Raw genomic sequence first — 13,552 nt, 5'->3', positions numbered from 1 at the left:
AACATCTTTAAAATTATAACGGCAATAAATATTTTAAAACATCATATAAAGATCTGTCCGTAAAGGACTATTTAGTGGTTCTCTTTATCTTGGTACCATACTTTTCTTTGCAGGCGCATTCCAAAAAATATTGTGACAGAGTGGCCCTTTTCATCGGAGACAGCATTTAAATATACCACTCCGTCACAAAATTTTGTGAAAAACAATGAAGCTACGTTAATAACTAATTGAGGAACCGATTAGTATTTTGCTTGTATTTTGAGTATAATAAGATAACTATATTTTTGGACAATGGAAACATGAAATAAAATTCTAAAACATAACTTATTAAAAGCAGTACGTAAGACAGATCATTGTCGATAAAAAAGAAGAACGACCCTACTACATTATAAGTTATGCCTGATTGTCAAATCTTCGGCCAAGTAGTTAATGCCATCTGCGGCAAATCTACAATAAATCACATAAAAAAACAAAAGAAATGACTGTCAAATTTTTAAACGCGTATTGACCTCTCGTTTTTATTTTTGGAGGCTTTTCTGTAAATGTTCAAAAAACAATGAATGATTATTGAAACTGCAGCATGCTATAGAGTAAGTAAATAAGTACCCCCAATACATCGAAATGTTAAAGGTAGATGCATGCATTTAGTACCCACTTTGGTGTTTAACGGAATGTTTCATGGAAGACCATAAAATATGGTTTTACTGGACTTTGCCATTTAAATAATGGCAATCTGTATTGTTATAGTTTTCGACTAGAAGCCGACACTTTGAAGTTCTCAACTCACCGTAAAGTAATAAAGTTTCGACTAATAACAAATGGATTTAATGTGTCAACTGCTATAAATTAGTCTGTCATGTTTACGATTTGGAATGCCACTACCAATACGAATAAACTATATTTATTGCATTTCCTTTAACTGTATACTTGAAAGGAGAAAGATCACGCTCGAATGGAGGTGAATTGAGTTTCCTAACCTTAAGAAGATTTGACAAGTTTTTTACAGAAGCGACTGCCTGTCTGACCTTCCAACCCGCGAAGAGAAAACCAGCACAGGTTAGGCTCATCACTAATGTAAGAGCCACGCTTTTGTCGGTGTAGCATTTTCCATGCTACTTTTGTAAGGAGAAATAGATAGGTTATACGTTAGGTTATGTCTTTAATAATTTGTTACTGTACGAATCTACGTAAAAGTTATAAGAATGTCAACTGACCATCGCACACTTGATTCTGCACGTTGCGTTTGAAGCCGGCTGGGCAGGAGATGCTGGGAGTCTCTCTCTTCTTGATGGGCACGCACTTGAATGTGCCCGGCACGTTGTGGCAGACCGAGCCCTCAGCCGTGCACAGATCGTCGATTGCTTCTGCGCATTCGTTTATGTCTGAAAAATTTTAATAGATTACTATAACAGCAACATTCATTCATTCATGTTTAGTTCATTTCATGACAATTAACAACAACAGAAATCAGAATCAGTTATTCAATGTAATTATCAGAGATAAAGAGTTGAAAATTACTTAATTTAATATTTCATTCCGCAAGGTGTTATGGCTGAGTAGAAGAAATGACAAGAAAGTGAAACAAGACAAGAAAAATGCAGCAGCCACACATCTTTTAAAATGTTATAACATTACAAGTTATTTTATAACTAGAGGAACACATTTAATACCAGGCATTTTTATCATTTAAGTACTTAGGTAAGTAATCATTAATTTTATAATAAGCTCTTTTACATATTTTGATTACAATATAAGAAACACAACATAGCTTCACGCCTATATCCCCGAAGGAGTAGGCAGAGGTGTGAAGATTTGACAGATCCAGTTTTGTACTTTTGTATATTTTTTTGTGATATGTCCCTACCGGGATTCGAACGTGGGTTCTCTGGATTGCGAGCCAAGCGCTCAACCACTGGTCTTCAGAGGCTGTTCACCTACCTTTACAAGTCTTCTTATCGCTCTGCAGCCTGTAGCCATCATTACACTCGCAGCGTATCTTCCCGTCATCATCACGGCACACGTGGTCGCAGGAGCTGGGCGTGCACTTCTCGCGAGGCTTCGGAGTGGTCTCCGGTCTCTTTGGAGTTGTTGGTGGCGGCGGCTCCGTCGTCGTTGGTTTTTCTGCTGCTTCCTTTAAAAGAAGACATGATATAAGCTTAAGACTATTTCTCTATTAAGTTGGAGGTACGGTCACGAGCATTCATATGTATACACTTTGGTACCATGTCACATTTACTTTTTTGACAAATTGAACTGTAAGTCTCACTAAATGTCCAATAGGTTACTGCGACGGAGTCCTAAAGTGGGTACATTATATTGCTCATGACTGTACATCCATCATAAGATGAACTAAGTAGACGCCTCACCAAGCTTTCTGTTAAAAAGGACATTATTTGTTACCTGACTTTACAATATAACACATCATCACGCCTGTATCCCCAAAGGCGTAGGCAAAGGCGTATAGTCCACCAACTCCTCGCAAACTATGTTTAAGTTCCATGTGATAGGGGGCGACCCTATAGCCATCAACCAAGCACAAGTCCTCCATCCGGAACGTGATTTGCGATCTATACCACATATTTTTTTGTTTTTGACAGCAACAAGGATTAAGAAATAGGTCTGCGATTGTTGACGTTAAGCAACTTTCGCAAAGGCCGGTCATAGGATGGGTGACCAAAAAAAAAAGATTTCATCTCGAGCTCCTCCGTGCTTCGGAAGGCACGTTAAGCCGTTGGTCCCGGCTGCATTAGCAGTCGTTAATAACCATCAATCCGCACTGGGCCCGCGTGGTGGTTTAAGGCCCGATCTCCCTATCCATTCATAGGGAAAGGCCCGTGCCCCAGCAGTGAGGACGTTAATGGGCTGATGATGACTACGTATAGAACGGTAACTCTTCGTCCCGGGACAATTCGTATCTCGCGGCGAGCCAAGGTCTTAGCCGCTAACGAGTAAGGGAAAGCGCGGGCGGACTATCTGTCTTGTTCGCTCTTATGCGTTATGCGGCGCACGTTCAGAATGAGATTTTTGTATAGTGTCCGGATTTTTAAATGTAGGGACTTGGTCACAATAGATATTGCTAGGTCGCAGTGGTCATTCGGGCTGCATTCGTTCGAGCCGTTTTCCTTTTAAATAATAAATGGAGTGTCCGGTTTTTGACAGCAGCCTTTTACTGATAGACTATAAGGTACCTCAGTACGTATTTTTCTTTATTCTATGCTTTTAGATTAAAGAGAAGGCGAACGTCGTGCCTTATAAGGAAGTGAAAGAATTTGATAGACAAGAATGAAGAATGCTACACCGACAAGAGAGTGGCTCTTAAATTAGTGATGTGAATAAGTAGATAAAAATCGGTTTTATGGCTTCAGATGGCCCATGAAAACTTAAAACCTCGTGGCGGATGCAATGCTATCTTAATCTCTATTAACCAACCGTGCGTATAAGGGCAGGATTATAGAGCATTAACTTCGGCCTAATTTACTAAAATAAAGTTAAGTTTGAGCCTTATCGCTACTAGATGTTCGTTACCGTTCTTACGTTCAATATTCAATATTCTTTATTTGATGATAATTTTAATTCTTTTTAAATTAAGTATAAAAATTTGTTTTTTTTTTTCAAACTTTTCTTGACCCATTTCTTTTCTTGTGTTAGCGAGTTCTAGTTAAATCGCTACAATGTGTTGCACTGTTTCGTATAGGTTCTATAATATTTCAAAACTCATAACTTGTACCAATGAAGCATCATTGGCAATTTAAAAAAGGACGGACACGTCACTTTTAAAAAAAAATAGTTACCACACACACACACACGCATACAGAATAACCACATAATAATAATAATAATAAGTACCTACCTACCACCTAAATTAATTAATCAATTCATTTGGGTTACTTATAAATACAAATTCAAACAGAATGCAATCCCGATCTCGCGGAATCCCGATCTCGCTAGATCTCGTCTAATTTTTCGGGATCAATCTCGAAGCATAATATGACGAGATCTCTTTCGAGATTTGCGGGATTGGGCGAATCTCCTTGAATTATACTTTTTGTTTTATGGTGATTTCCAAAAAAAAACTTATGAATTATTTAGTGAGTAATATTGAAGAATAAAGGTTTTTGTTTTCGTTCAATAAATATTTTGTTTTAATAATAATAATTAACCTCACTATCACTTGTAAATTGTTACTGGCAATAAATTTATTTTATTCTTATTCTATCATAAACAAGCATCAGGTTTCATCGTTTTCAGTATTTATTCGTAGGTTTTCAGCCATCTTAACTTTATTTTTTTTATGATAGACGAGATCCCGAAAATTTTAGGATCTCGTGGGATTGATATTTCTAATCCCGCGGCATCTCGAATTTGCCATCTCGAGTCGGGATTGCATTCTTTAGTAAGTACCCCACTTTTAGTGCTGTTAAGATGTAACTACCACTTACCTAGTCGTATGTGCCAGATGCATTTCAAATCTAGTCCATAGAACTTAAAGCTGCTATTACCATATTATATTCGCGTTGGATGCTGAATACAATGCCACATTACCACTATTTAATTTAATGTTCTTCTCTCATGTGGATTGGGAGGTCAATAACCAACCTCACCAACATGTCAGGGTTATTGGTGCTAATTCCAGTACACACCACCTAATTTTATTTTAAGTTAGGCCTGTCATTTTCTTATCCGCCGAAAATGAAGGCATAAAATTTATGGAATACACGTCAATTTTAAGCGCAAATCTAAAACAACCCTCTAAAATGTTTACATCGGTCGATAACCCGACAGAATTACCAGCGAGATACCTATTTGATTCGTTCGGGTAACTCGTTCATCCACTCATTCATTTTAAAATAACAGCTGTCAATCAATCATCCTTTTCGTTTTCGGCGGATAAGAAAATGGCGCGTATAACTTAAAATAAAATTAGATGGAGTCTACTGGACTCGGGGCCATTATTGAGTCGCCAGACACCCCTGATGCAGATTTGCCGCAATAGCAAATACTTGTCCATACCAATGAGCGCTGAGGGCTCTCACGCGATACAAAAATCGGCCTGAGGGTGCCTAGTTAGAAACGAGAGGATTACATAATGAAAGAATTAATCGACTCTAGTAGGCCGATAGCGATAATAATAATCCTTTCCAGCCGTAATCGGCCATGGCGACAAGTCTCCAATCTAGGAACGCCTGAGATGCACTCTTATATGGCTGACGTAACCGATCTTAGCACTGAAGGTGCGGCCACATTCACTGCACATCAGCACACCTCCGATATAGTTGTAAGTTATGGCCGCAGGTGATACAGAATGAAGGACATCGTCGATCGCGCCGGCGGGGTCGGCATCACAACAACATGTGCCATTATAGCACATGTTTAGAGTTGACTCATTTATGATGTTGGATATTGATATATGTACTACTTAGTCATAATGTGCAAGGAATATTAAACGCAAGTCAATCAAGGTCCCTGTGTATTATTTTCTCTATATTTCCCGAGCTCTCGCTAAGCACTACCAACATGTGACTAGCGAGGTATGCTCTATTCGGTATCCCGAACTCGTCCTTTGGTGGCAGCACACCTTCGCCGAAAAACATCACATCACATACATCGTATCACAACCAGGACTAAAGCTTAAATAAGTTTGCTATAAGAAGTGTATACTCACTACACAGCAGTCATAATAAGCGTTCTTCCTAAGCCCAGCAGTGGGACTGTCGTACTGGTCTGCCGGTCCCCCGCACCCCTCCTTCCCCTGCGACTCCCCCGTCCACCGACCGATAGAACACTCCTCACAGCATGTCTGGAAACCGATATAACACGAGTTTCAAATACCTACGGAACATAAATAGCCGATTACGTCCCTAATCCAGAGCCTTGGCACAGGCCTCCACTCAATCAACCGGAGGGGCTATGGAGCTTACTCCACCACGCTGCTCCACTGTGGCTTGGTGGAGGTGTTCGGACTAGTAACTCGAAACGAATTCAATTCAAATTCAAAAATATATTTCTTCAGTAGGTAACATAGTTACACTTTGTCGTCATTTTTTACATAACAAACGTCTCATCCGCCTAAAACTATTGCAACTTCTCACAACCTGTATAGCCGGGGTAAAGAAGCTGCTAGAAAAACCTCGGCTCAGGGCAGCATTAAGTATGGAATCATCTTACTATTTTAGACAATCAAATGATTCTGCCTGCAATGTTCTAGCCAAACACAGGACGGTCTCATAGAGACCTACTAAGTATTATTATGTCATTCACGTGACTTTTCGTCTGCTTATCTGAATGCCAAACTATAGTTTTTAACAGAGTTTAAAAAAGGAGGAAGTTCTCAATTCGTAGGCATCTTTTCTTTTTCTTCAGCGAAAGCAAAGTAGCATTCTGGCTAGACCCTCGCTTTTACGTTCGACAGACGTTATCATATAGGTATATAATATATATGCATATGTGAGTATGACATACCTTCCCCGTTTCTGTTTTCGGCACCCCGCATCTTTTCGAAGGTGCAAACGCCAAACCAGCTTTACATTCATCTTTTAATCTGAAAGAAGTAAGGACACGTTAAAATTAAAAAAGGTACTTATCCAAAACTAAATAGATAGAAATAACGGGAAAAGAAAAAATATAGACGCGTTGAGTTCTTTCGAGCGTCAGCCGCCCAGCGGAACACGGACTGATTGATGTAATTGGATACTTGACAGTTGTAACTTCTTCTTCTATCGTGTGGGTTGTGAGGTGGAGTACCAACCGCATCACCCCTGTGGTCAGGGTTACTAATGAGCTGCCAAAGGCCCCTGACATGGCTCATGGTAACGACTATTTATTTACATCAGTAAGTAGTACCCGGGACCAACGGCTTAACGTGTCTTCCGAAGCACGGATCATCTTACTTTCAGACAATCTGGTGATCCGCCAGTAATGTCCTAACCAAACTAGGGACCACAAAGTAATTTTTGTGATATGTCCCCACCGGGAATCGTACTCGGGACCTCCGGATCGTAAGCCCAACGCTCAACCACTGGACCACGGAGGTCAATTCAGTAGTTTAGAGCCGGGATTCGAACCCGTGACAATACGATAACAATCACGCTTTCTCCAAACAGAGCTCTTGCAGATTCACGCGATACGGCGCTCTGTACCACTGCAATAGAAGTTATAAACACTTACTTAAAGAACTGCTCACAGCAACTCCTCAAGCCAGCCAAGCAGGTGACCAGCTGTCCAGGGTCGACGTCATCAGGGGGCTCTGCGTCGTTGCACTGCTGGACTGTCGATGCTGTGGTCGCGAAGTATTCGCCGTGTGCGCAACACGACTCTGTCACTTCTGTTACTTCTTCTGATGATAATGCTGTGGAGGAGAAAGGTGTTCAATTGCGAGTGGAAGCCAGGACTCATTGAATGCGATTCGCAATTGCACAGTTCACTGCGTCACGTCACACGTCAATGGTGGAAACTTTTTTACCGTGTGGGTTGGAATTTTGACGAAACTAGCGTCAACCCTGGTGTCAGGGTTATGATTGAGCCGCCAAAGGCCCTGACATGGCTTATGTACCGATTACTCACTTACATGATCAGTAAATAAATAGTAATCGGGACCAATAGAAAACTTATTTTAGGTTAGATATAAATAAGTATCTACACGTGGTACCCAGAATGTGTATAAAAGTAATAAAATACCCTGCTTAAGGGCCATATCTCACTAGGATATCATGGTCCGCCACCAAGTTTTTTCTTTTGGCGTGACTTTTTGTAGATTTGCCGTAAATGGCATTAAGTACTTAGCCGGACAAATGGGGAGCGCTGACGACTTCCACTAGGTACAAAATTTAAGACAACAGGCCTGAGGGTGCCCAGTTGGGCGCAAACCTCGGCTCAGGGCGTCGTCTGAGAGGATAATATTTGAAAGAATTAGTCGACCTCGATAGCGATGAGCGCTGAATGAGGGAAATCGACCACGCCGGCGGGGTAGGGGTTTTGAAGTGTTTGTTGTTGCGAGCTGATTGGCCGACTCTATGGCTAGAGTAATCAGGTCGTCAAGATTGCCCCGATACTTCTACTTACAGGGACGGTACTCTCCCTAAGCGTGATGTATTCGGAAGCCGTAACTACCAGGGGAATGTAGTTACATCAGACACCAGATGAAGTAGCGTTTAAACCGCATACATTTTGATGGTGGCGCGGCAGTGGTTGCGAACTTGTCATCAAAGCCGATTAAAGGATTATATCGTCTACTGTTAAATATGAACAGGACCGGACTGACCATAGGGCAGCTCCAGAGGGGTTGAGGGGTGAGGTTAGCTCCCGATATGAATTGGTGCGGTTACCGTTCTATACAATATTATTTTTTACTGTAGATATTCTTAGTTCACGTTACGGTATATTAGCAGAAATTATCCAATCAGTCTAAAGTAGCGTGAACATTGCGGGGGCGTAGGTAGGTACCTAGTTACAATGTGTTTCTACGAGGCAATGACAGCCAATCTAGGGTTACGTAGGATACTACCTAATAGTACATAATCTATTGTTATAATATCTTATTTAACCTTATGTGAGGTTTACACAGATCAAGGTTACTCTGTCTCATGTTGTCTACCAGCTCTCTAATCGATAAATAGAATCGCATGAGGCCATACGCAAACCAAACTTAGATTTGGGCACCATCAGGCCATTTGTCTTAAATTTTGTACCAGATGAGAGCCCTTAGCGGTCCTTTAATAGCAAATAACAACAATGTCGGATTAAGAAATCAGGGTACAATGGTATGAACACACCGATTTCCTATTGGTCTGTGAAACGGTAGGATAACCTACCGCTTTACTTTCACCACTTTCAATAAAATCTAAGTACTTATCTATACCTACCAAGTCAACAGGATTTTATCCTGGACCTGGACCTGAATTGCTTTATTAAAAGGCCACAATTTTACTATTTGACATTTGTTTGCATTGCGCATTCAAATTGTAATACTCCTACCCTGCCACCAGGGTTGATGAGGTATTCCACCTCACAAGCCACACAATAAGAAGAAGACTGCTCTATTAGATTAATAATGGCTTTGATGTGACCTTTTTAACTTAACACACCCTAGGTCTAGGATGAATATCAATGATTTCGCGACCTATTCTTATTTCATCTGAACTTATAGCTACTGTCAAGAGTAGTGAAAACCCGCGAGCATGCATCTTCATGCATGCATGCAAAGACTTCTCTTTGATTAGAGTAGAGAAAGCGAAGGTGATGTGTCAGGATCGTAGTAAGTGTAATTCCGTGATCTCTGCCCACTCCAACGGGAAATAGGCGTGATCTTATGTAAGTATGTATGTTAAAGCTACTGTATAATAAGGTTTTTTCAGTTGCAATATACGATTAGTTCACGAACTACGCAAAAACCTACACATATCATTGATAAGGATGAGTCATTCATTGAAGTCATGATCATCAACGTCATGGTATAAGAAGACCAGGTATGCTCAATCCTATGACAAGCCGCCATTGCTAGCCCTTTGATGACGTATGTGTTACCATTAAATTGGTATCTCCAACATTCCAAGGACGTAAATTTTATTACTTATTGAAAATTAAATGAATTACTGACTAATGTATTCAATTTCTATTACTTGTCACATATATAAAAGTCATTATAAAACTGTACTTAAGTAACTCTTTTACTAAATGTTCAAAATTTCCTTACAAAGTTAATATAAAAATAATGGTCGTGGGTAATTTATTTTTTAAGAAATGGCAACGCAGGGTGGGATGACGTCAGCTGGGCTAACCTTGAAATGTTAGCTGTCACTTTTGAGCATTACCTGGTCTTCTTATACCATGATCAACGTCATCAAGCAGTGTTGACAACTGCCATCATTATCATATAAATAGTTCAAGTTCGCTTCTGCGGTTATCCTCAATAATTTCTTGGAAATCCAAAGCGTTGTAAGTCTTTCTTCATACGACTTCTTATGTGTGTCAATGACAGTATCGTAAAATGGTTTATCCTTTTATTGGGCTGATCCAAACTCTAATTTCGAAACGAAAATAAATATTTCTTATTATTTATACAAATTGAATAAAAAAATATTTCCCTATAGGGTGACAGCCTTCAGCGCTCTCCATTTGTCCGGCCAAGTAGTTAATGCCATCTGCGGCAAATCTATAATAAGTCACGTCATAAAAACAAAGAATAAAAAATTTATATTGTCCTAACAAAATGTTGTAGTAAAAATAAAAAAAATATATTAGAATGATTGCATCATTTTACACCTCGATTCTAAACGCGGACAAGTAAAATTTGATATTCACCCATAAATCGGTTAGACACATGAGAGTAGTTAGGTTCTTACTAAGTATTTATCTGGTTTTTACACAGACATTGGGATTTAACCCGGGTGAAATAGTCATCCATAAAAGCGATATCTCGTTAAACCCACTATCGACACCAACTGTACCTATTTACCTACCATTATTCATTGACACTCGTGTGTTTTGTTTATAATTCGCGATGACCCAGTGACCTCTCCATATTGCATTGCGAGATATCCCCAGCGAAAATACGCTTAGATATAGATAGTAAGCATATTGCTTATACGATAAACAATTTAATTTAAACTATGTTTATGAAACACCTACATCATTTAATCCTCCATGCTACACCAGGATGCACCGAATGGAATCCCGGTGGGGACATATCACACAAAATCACTTTGTGAACTCTGGTTTGGTTAGGACTTTACAGGCTGGTCACCTGATTGTCCGAAAATGAAGACGAAAGTAAGTGCTTCAGAAGGCACATTAAGCCGCTGGTTCCGGTCACTACTTACTGATGTATGTAGTCGTTACATGAGCCATGTCAGGGGTTTTTGGCGGCTCAATAATAACCCTGTCACCAGGGTTGATGAGGTTGGTACTCCACCTCACAAGCCAGAAGAAGATCCGGATGCAAGTAGTTCTGATTGCTACTGACTCAGCCTGCCCCATTAGGGGCAACGGGTGTGAGTTTATGTATGTACTTATGCGTCCGGTTTATAGTTTTGAGCTACTAATTTTAGATGACACGCAGACCTATCAAATCACGAACCTCAGCCCAGGGCGTCCCCTGAGAGGGACATATTTCTAAGAATTCATTAACCCACGTGCGTTGTAAGTATAGCGATATGCGAAAGAGGGAAATCGTCGACCATGCCGACAGGGTCGTTATCGGGGACCTGGGGAGTCAAAAGGCCACATCGAAGCAATTCATCTAAAAAAGGAATATTGCAATTTGACATGCGCATATAAATGTAAGTGCGCAATGCAAATAAACGTCAAATAGCATTGTTGCTTTTTTAGATGATTCGCTTCGATGTGGCGTTTTTAACCCCCCCTGAAGTGTCTGTTGTCGCGAGCTGCCGCAGGCCTGTTGTCTTAAATTTGTACCGGGTGAGAGCCCTCAACTCCCCATTTGTCCGGCCAAGTAGTTAATGCCATTTGCGGCAAATCTACAATAAGTCACGTCAAAAAATAAATCGCGTGCTGATTGGCCGCCTCTATGGCTAGAGTAATCGGGTCATCAGGATCGCATATTACACGTCCTTCGGGAACAATGCAGTAAACTCGTAGACTGGTAGACACTTAATCAGAAAACGACTTATAAGTATGGCTGTAAATAATATGGCTGAAAATGTATTGTCAATTAAAATATTTGTAAAGTTATCATCACCCTTAAAAAAAATTAAATAAACTTACAAATAATAAAATGAGCGAAATAGATACCTATACCTATTCGAACTCGTGTCGTGTCTATAAATTTGATAAGCCTATAAACAGAGCCGTTACTAACCATTTGTATTCTATTTATATACTTTCTAAAAGTTAGGTAAGTTCTAGAATTTTTGAGGCTTTTATTTGAAGGGAATATTGTCACTCCAAGTCTCCAAGATACTGTAGTGGGAGCGGAGGGGTGACCTACGACACGATTCTATTTTAAACGTCTACAATTATCCACATCAGGGAGCAATTTTGCTTTTTGACATTTGCGCATATAAAAGTAAGTGCGCAATGCACACAAATGCCAAATAGCAATATTGCTTTTTTAAAGGAATTGCTTCTATGTGGCCTTTTTTAACCCCCCAGGAATACATATCAAAAACGGCTGAGCTTATAATGTTTCACGTGCTAAACTAAAAACGTAAAAAAACAAAGTTTGTTTCCTGCTGTTTGTCATTCCGGCTATATCGTAGAAGTCGAATAAACTATTAAGTATTGCGACGTGCGTGCGTTGTTGATGATCGATTAAGAAACCAATTTCTTCCTACTTAAGTACTTTGTTTGGACAGTCATAACAAGTGGTCAAAATTGTCTTTCGATGACTATGGCCCTGTTTGTATACCTGGTTAGGTATGGATAATATTACTTGTCTAATCTATGTATTTTTATGGTTACAACAATAAAATCAAATAAATTAAACCTCTTAAAACAATCTGAAAGTAGCAAAATCGTTAAAAGAAGTATTTGTACAAGTGCATACCATGAAAGGATTCACTCACACACACGTGTTTTCTCCAAAATACATCTTAGTAAACTAGTACTAAAGCAAATTACTCACCATTCGCATAATACTTGGAAACACACAACACTAAATGGAGCACCACTAATAACCTCATTTTAAATTTAAAAAACTTCTTAAAAATATAAACTAAACAGTAAATTTTCAACTTTTCACTGGTTTTCTTTTCTTAATTCCTGGCAGCCATTTTTAATTATTTTGACAGTTATTTTCGCGCGGTTTTTCTCGAGCAAATGGACGCCTTATCTTGGCCGTGTCTTAGTACAAAGTGATACGTGGGTCATACACTGTGATAACGATTCTGCGCAAGTCGCCTGCAGACCTTAGGCCATAGTTCGTTTGAAGAGGAAAAGCTTGGAATTTTGTTTACTTACCTAGTAAGTAAGTTAGTTGTTTATTTAAGTATTCGAACTATGATATTAAAATATAAAATAATTACCTACTTATTTGAAATTATCTCCTTTGAATTTACATATCTAATTGCATAGGATTTTCCCGACGTCATAACTAGTTACATTAATAAATTAGTACTTACTGAATTTGCGGTCGCGTCAATTTTGAAAACAAACTTTTTAGGCAACTATATTTACTCCTGTCTGGGATTTTCTCCAACTACCTGCAGAAGAACAACGTGGTGGGGGTATGTGCCTAGCAATGGGACTTTTATCAATATTATAAGTCCCATAGACTGTTTATGAACGTGTTAAAACTGGCACGCTACGGGTAAATTATTTAATGCTGGAAGCAAGAGAAGTGTGTCAAAATTGAAGCAAATGGAATTCCATAGCCTCTGCTTACCCCGGTGGGAAATAGGCGTGAGGTTATATATGTATGTATGTGTATATTTCGTTGTCACGGAGTTGGCGTCTCCTAGTTGTCGCCCTTCGTTGCCTCGCTGTCGTTTTGGTACTACTTAAGTGAAAAATAAATATACTTAATAACAGAACCGGACAAGAAGTCAATACCATAAGCGGCAAATCTACTAAGTCACAACGTCCAAAGAAAAGTGAAATA

General features: G+C 39.5%; 1 protein-coding gene across 4 annotated transcripts in view; it reads right to left on the bottom strand.

The window, feature by feature from the left end:
• Window positions 1-12,813, bottom strand: part of LOC126377818 (fibulin-1-like) — a 31,761-nt gene extending 18,948 nt beyond the window's left edge. For all 4 annotated transcript variants that reach the window (XM_050025707.1, XM_050025708.1, XM_050025710.1 and 1 more), the window contains exons 1-6: window positions 12,578-12,813; window positions 7,165-7,345; window positions 6,460-6,538; window positions 5,663-5,797; window positions 1,939-2,131; window positions 1,215-1,382 (exon numbers count right to left, since the gene is read on the bottom strand). In XM_050025707.1, the coding sequence (XP_049881664.1) occupies window positions 1,215-1,382; window positions 1,939-2,131; window positions 5,663-5,797; window positions 6,460-6,538; window positions 7,165-7,345; window positions 12,578-12,635 (814 nt within the window). In that variant the 5' untranslated portion in view covers window positions 12,636-12,813. The remainder of the gene's footprint in view (window positions 1-1,214; window positions 1,383-1,938; window positions 2,132-5,662; window positions 5,798-6,459; window positions 6,539-7,164; window positions 7,346-12,577) is intronic.
• Between the last annotated feature and the right edge of the window lie 739 nt (window positions 12,814-13,552).

Source organism: Pectinophora gossypiella, chromosome 24 (genome assembly GCF_024362695.1).
Source record: "Pectinophora gossypiella chromosome 24, ilPecGoss1.1, whole genome shotgun sequence".
NCBI classification, from domain to species: domain Eukaryota; kingdom Metazoa; phylum Arthropoda; class Insecta; order Lepidoptera; family Gelechiidae; genus Pectinophora; species Pectinophora gossypiella.
The sequence above is the reverse complement of the archived record's forward strand: the minus strand, read 5'-3'. Positions and strand labels throughout refer to the sequence as shown.